General features: G+C 40.8%; 1 protein-coding gene across 2 annotated transcripts in view; it reads right to left on the reverse strand.

Annotated features, from left to right (window-relative positions):
- The window catches only part of NRXN3 (neurexin 3), a 1,638,519-nt gene that overhangs the window by 1,060,072 nt on the left and 572,066 nt on the right, over nt 1-6,381 (reverse strand). For both annotated transcript variants that reach the window (XM_011949472.1, XM_011949473.1), the window contains one exon: nt 3,987-4,190. In XM_011949472.1, the coding sequence (XP_011804862.1) occupies nt 3,987-4,190 (204 nt within the window). The remainder of the gene's footprint in view (nt 1-3,986; nt 4,191-6,381) is intronic.

Genomic DNA, 6,381 nt, shown 5'->3' on the forward strand with positions numbered 1-6,381 from the left:
TTTTTGAGACAGAGTCTCACTCTATTGCCCAGGCTGGAGTGCAATGGTGAGATCTCAGCTCACTGCAACCTCTACCTCCTGTGTTCAAGCGATTCTCCTGCCTCAGCCTCCCGAGTAGCTGGGATCACAGGCCTGCACCACCACGCCTGGGTAATTTTTGTATTTTAGTAGAGATGAGGTTTCACCATGTTGGCCAGGCTGGCCTCCTGACCTCATGATCTGCTGCCTCGGCCTCCCAAAGTGCTGGGATTACAGGCATAGGTGCCTGTAATAACAGATTAAGGTGCCTGGCCAAGAAAGTTTTTCTCATTGTTGAGCTTTGGGTGGGGCATGGAAGAGGTAAATGTTTCTAAGAGCTGTGTGTCTTCAATAATGTATATGGTAAACAGTAGTAGCAAGTCCACATTTCCAGAGAGGGAACATCTGGAGAATTCAAACGCAATTAACCAAACTGCATGCCACTCCCTCAGAGTCTGCCATTGAAGAAGGGCTCCTGGCACTCTGCTAAGGATCTTTTAAAGGCTTTGTCCATATCAACTGTCTTTTCTCTAGTGCAGCTCAATTCAAACTGGGCACTGAGGAAAATGGAGATTCTTTCTGTGTGTGTTTCAAAGGTGACCATCGTGAAAACAATTGGAAGCCATTAAGACTGACACATCATTGACCCATAGTGTTGATCTGTGGAGGGAACAAATAACCCAGGCTGATCTAGCAGTTTAGAGACATGGGTTCTAGTTCTAACTCTGCCTCCAACTTTTTATGTAAGCTTTGAAAAGTCATATATTTCTCTCTGTGCTACACATCTGTAAAAGTAAGCATAAAAACACTTGCTTGATTTATCTCATTATCATGAGATTATCATTAATCTCATAAGATCATGAGATTAAAATAAGGCAAGGTCTTTTAAATCTTTAAATATACTGTAATAAGAAAATGTCATAGCTTATAATTCTGAAGGATCAAAATATGGTTGATCAGTAGTCAACCTCTCAACTTTTTAAAAGTTGTGCTGAGTTATAGGATATTTCTCCTACCCATTAGCACCACATATGGCTGCCTGCAGAAGACAAAGCCATTGGAAAACCATAGTCTCCTTGACATTTGGAAGATATGTTACATCAGGGAAATATATACTAGGTTTTTACATCATGAGTGCATATGTGTGATCAATTTGAAATAAACTAAAATATTATTAGTGCAGTGCATGGGCTAGAAAAAAGACACAACTTGAATAGAGTGAAGGAGCACAGAGATCATCTGAAATTAGTTTTGGTGGAATGCATGCAAAGGCAAACTCTACTTGAGTTATCATCTGACTTTAGTTTTGGTGGAATGCATGCAAAGGCAAACTCTACTTGAGTGATCATCTGACTTTAGTTTTAGTGGAATGCATGTGAAGGCAAACTTTACTTGGAGACATTTTCTTCTATAACTGAGAAAAAGGAAATATAAATTCATGACAAAGAAAAGAAAATATTTACAAAGGGGTATATTTTGGGGTGGGGACAGAAGGAAAACCTTTCAACAAGGCATAGATAGGAAGAGCTGCATCTACACAAGCGTAAGAGTTTAAGTTCAGCTTTCCATGTCAGGTTGGAAAGAAAGTTAAATAAATTCAAACCAGTTATTATGATGAACCACATCCTTTGGGGTAGAAAAATTAACTATGGCTTCTGGACAAGCACAATGCTCTCTACAGAGGGGCTACTTCTCTTTTGCCTGAGACGGTTCAACTCAGCAGGAGCTAGATTGAAATTGCAAAAACAACAACAACAAAAGCAAAGTCTATTGGAAAAGTACATCTCCCAGATTTTGGCTAGAGTTTAAAATAGAAAAATAATGCTTCTAGGAATGCATATGGGATCTATGACTAACTCAAGGTGTATGTGTATGTGTGAGAGAGGATGAGAATCTGTACACTTATTTCCTTATTTCTCATACTCTTTTATTTCTACCCTCATTGACCCCAGCTTTTCCTTCTAAGATGTGAGAGCTGTCAAAGTTGACACTCTAATCTCAACTAAACAACATCTAATGGGGAAAAAATGTCTGTTGAATGACACAGTGTGCACTCCCTCAGGATCCCGTGGGGCTGAATCATTCTCATATGTTTGTCTCTCTCTGACTTTGAAATAGATCCAAAGATAAAAATTGTCTTCATCATCTTTTTCAGTGAGCTAGTTAGGGGTTGGTATTTGGTTCTGTTTTTTTTATTTCTTCTGTTGTTTTTTCTGAGAAGGAGATAATCAGCTGCTGGCTGTTGGTTTTAGGTAACACACTCTTACATTGATTTAAGGTGGGGAGGATGTTGCAGGGATGGAAGGTAGTAGGGTCAGGGGTATGCCAGTCTCTGTAGGCTGCTCAGTACACTCTGTTCTCAAGGCTGTTTGCTATGCGGGCCGCAGGCTTTGGGCCTTTGAAGGGTTGAATACCATCTTTTGATTTACCATGGTTGATGGCAGGGAGGATTGGAAACTCAGAAACACACGCACACAAAAAGATCCAGCAAAAGAAAAAAAATATAACCTAAAATGACCAAACACACAAATACACAAACAAAAGAAAAACCAAGAGACACACTGACAACAGAAGTCAAATGAAGTTGGACAAGAAAAAGGGCACAGTATTGTAAACACTGCAAACTAGAAGAAAAAAAAGACATAACTAAAGAAGTCACTGCTCAAAACAGTCCTTTGTGTCCCAGAGATTTTAGGTTTATGGTGTAGGCATTTTCCAAGTATGTCCAGTTGATCTGACAGTAGATAAGATTGGAATGGATTCAGAAACCCCACCTTCCCACCAGGACATCTAGGCCTACATATGATCTCACATCTGGTACATTTGTTCATCATTTTTTCTCAATGGCTCTGACAAACCATTTCACTGAAATCTTTATAAGGTATCGCTATGTTCAAACATATTCTACATACCCAAATAAATTCACTAGCTTAGAAAGTTTGGACCCAGCTATCTCACTAATCTTATCAATGCTGGGTATTGACTTTCTGCCAATTAGAAACAGCAGAAATGGAGAGGTTTTTTTTCTTGCCAAAAACCAAGAGGACCCCAATCTCTATAGAATATCAATTAGAATTCAGTAAAGGTCAATAGCAGAAGAGAATATGAGGCCATAAAAAGGAAAATTTCCAAAGATTCTGTTATAGGTAATTACAACGAAAGAGAAAATCCTATTCCGATAAAGCTACAACTTTGAAGTCACAATTTTTCAACTCTGAGGTAAAATAGATATGTGTTATATGAGGAGAAGAGAGTTATTAGTGAGTGACAGTATGAGGTAACAATCTTTGCACAAGGGGATGCTGAGTGATGGTTAAGAATCTCAAGAAGAAAAATTGGTATAGGTATCAGGAGCCACATTTTCCTTCCACGTGTCACAGACTCTCAACTTAGGGCATTCTTTTCCAAGGGAACAACAATCTATTTGTCCTCCCTCTAGGAGAAAGTCAAAGGAGATATCAGTGTCATCAAGGCCACCAGAATTCTCCATTTGCATAGTAACTGTGGAGCTAGACACAATGTACTTCTCACCTTACCCACATAGTTTAATTTCCTACAACCCCATCGTCCACATTTTGCCTCCACTTCCTGCCCTGTCCCTGTCCTGAGCTTTGACTGTTTTGAGTGGTGACGGAGGAGTTGCACTTATGGGAATATGATTGATCAAAAGATGGACCAAAGTAGCGTGTTTTACACAAAGCTAAAAGATTCCAAAAAACCAAGAAAGGAAACTTAGAAAACAAATAATCTAGTAAAGAAATCACCACTGTCAGAAACCAGAAATTGACATCAAAACCTCATGCAGAAACAAGGAGGTATTTGTTGCTGTTGGGTTTATCCTTGGTCTATTAAACAAGAGGTGAGCAGCTAACTTTCAAGAAACAAAGAATTCAATCAAACCAATGAAAATCAGAAAAGAAAGGGAAGACAAGCCCAAACAGAGTGGCAGAGGGTACTTCATACGATACCTAAGTTAACCATGAGCTTGACACGCCCCCCATCCAGCTCCAGACGCAGGGTGTCAGCAGAGTCCCTGGAGGTCGTAGCCACCAGCAGCCCATAAGCTCGCTGGGACATGAAGCGGAAGGACACATCCTCTGCCTCAGTATGCATGACCATGGGCATGATGATCTTCATGTACATGCTACCATCATAACTCAGGATGGATGCCTCTGCCAAAGAAGAATGGAGAAGATCGTTAGGATGACAGATGTTACAGTTGCCAAATACCCCTTTGCTTTCAGGCTAAGCAGAGTAGAGAGGGTGCCAGATTTGTAGACTAGTGACTTGTGTTTGATGAACCCTTGTTGTTGCCCCCTTTTTATCTATGTGACCCTGGGCAGATCACTTAAACTCTGAGGTTCTATTTCCTCATTTGTAAGGGGATTATGATGACACTGGTACCCGCCCTACCAGGTTCACAGACTTGTGAAGGATACCAAATTAAATAATGGATATGAAGGTATTTTGAAAAAGTGAAAATGCCCCCACAAATAGTATTGTTTGCAATTCTGTATGCTATAGATAAAACACAAGTACATAAAGCAAAACTTAGAATCCCTGTATTCCATGAAGAATAGGAGGAGAGCAGCAGTTTATAACCACCAGAGCAGAAAAATCGATATTTACCAGAGAGCTTTTAAAGGAAGGAAAAAGTAACAGCATAGTCTGGCATCATAACATCCCCAGTGTCCAGCCATTGTAAGAGTTTGGCCCATTCAAAGAATATCTGATAGAAGCAGAGCTAGAACAATAACAGAAAGCTAATGACACCCTTGAAAAACTCATTTTATTTTATTCAAATAGGGAAAGAGGAAAACTCAATTATTATTATTATTTTTTTTTTGAGACAGAGTCTTACTCTGTTGACTAGGCTGGAGTGCAGCAGTGCTATCTTGGCTCACTGCAACCTCTGCCTCCCTGGTTCAAGCAATTCTCCTGCCTCAGCGTACTGAGTAGCTGGGATTACAGGCACATGCCACCATGCCCAGCTGATTTTTGGATATTTTGTAGAGATGGGGCTTCGCCATGTTGGTCAGGCTGGTCTTGAACTCCTGACCTCAAACAATCCACCTACCTTGGCCTCCCAAAGTGCTGGGATTACAGGCATGAGCCACTACGCCTGGCTGAAAACTCACTTTTATTTGATGCCTTCCTCAGTCTAAGCACTTTGGTTAGGATCCCCTCCAGACCTCCCCTAACAATATGTTACCTCAATTAATGCTAGAGTGTGATTCTATTATTCCTACTTTCAGACAAGAAAACCAAGACTCTTAAAGAGGTATGTTATCATCCTAAAGTCACACAGCCTCCCTGGATATGACTCAGTATATCTGATACCAAGTCCAGAGACTGTTATGAAATACTATGATGTTCGACATGTGAATTTGTTTAAACATTCACTAGGCAAATCTTTTTAGAAAACACAGGAAGAGAATATCACTCATATTCCTAGGAAGCAAACCGGTCATTGGGTTCAGTATCACTGAGTAGGTCTTTAGTAAATATTTGCTGTTGTCAAATATTTGCTACCTACATGCACTATGGAGAATACAATGGTGAAACAGACAAGGCTCCTGTTCCAAAGGCAGATATAGAATGCACAAGTAACTGTACTAGAACATACAAGTGGTTAAATGACACAGGGAATAAATACAAAGCAAGTAACATTCACAGGAGGGGAGCTGAAGGAGGAAGGCGATTAAGGTAGATGGGATAGAGTCTGTGCTGGTCTTGGTGGATGGGTAGGGCTTGTAATGAAAGAAGCAACGGCACCATTTTCAACAGGTAGAGCAGGTAGTATCTCTACAGACATAAAGGAAAGAAAGAAGGAGGATGCTCAGATTATGACAAACTATTCAATTTAACAGAAGCATCTGATGTGGTTTGGCTCTGTGTCCCCACCCAAATCTCATCTCAAATTGTAATTTTCATAATCCCCATGTGTCGAAGGAGGGGCCTAGTGGGAGATGATTGGATCATGGGGGCGGTTTCCCCCATGTTGTTCTCATGAGTTCTCACAATATCTGATGGTACTGTAAGTGTCTGACAGTTCCTCGCTTCACGTGCTCTTTTCTCTCCTGCCGCCTTATGAAAAAGATGCCAGTTTCCCTTTCCATCACAATTGTAAGTTTCCTGAGGCTTCCCAAGCCTTGCAGAACTGTGAGTAAATTAAACTTCTTTCCTTCATAAATTACCAGTCTCATGTATTTCTTTTCCGTTTTTTGAGACGGAGTCTCGCTCTGTCATCCAGGCTGGAGAGCAGTGGCGCGATCCTGGCTCATTACAAGCTCTGCCTCCTGGGTTCATGCCATTCTCCTGCTTCAGCCTCCCAAGTAGCTGGGACTACAGGTGCCTGCCACC

Source organism: Colobus angolensis, unplaced genomic scaffold (genome assembly GCF_000951035.1).
Source record: "Colobus angolensis palliatus isolate OR3802 unplaced genomic scaffold, Cang.pa_1.0 Scaffold3, whole genome shotgun sequence".
In the NCBI taxonomy this organism is placed as follows: domain Eukaryota; kingdom Metazoa; phylum Chordata; class Mammalia; order Primates; family Cercopithecidae; genus Colobus; species Colobus angolensis.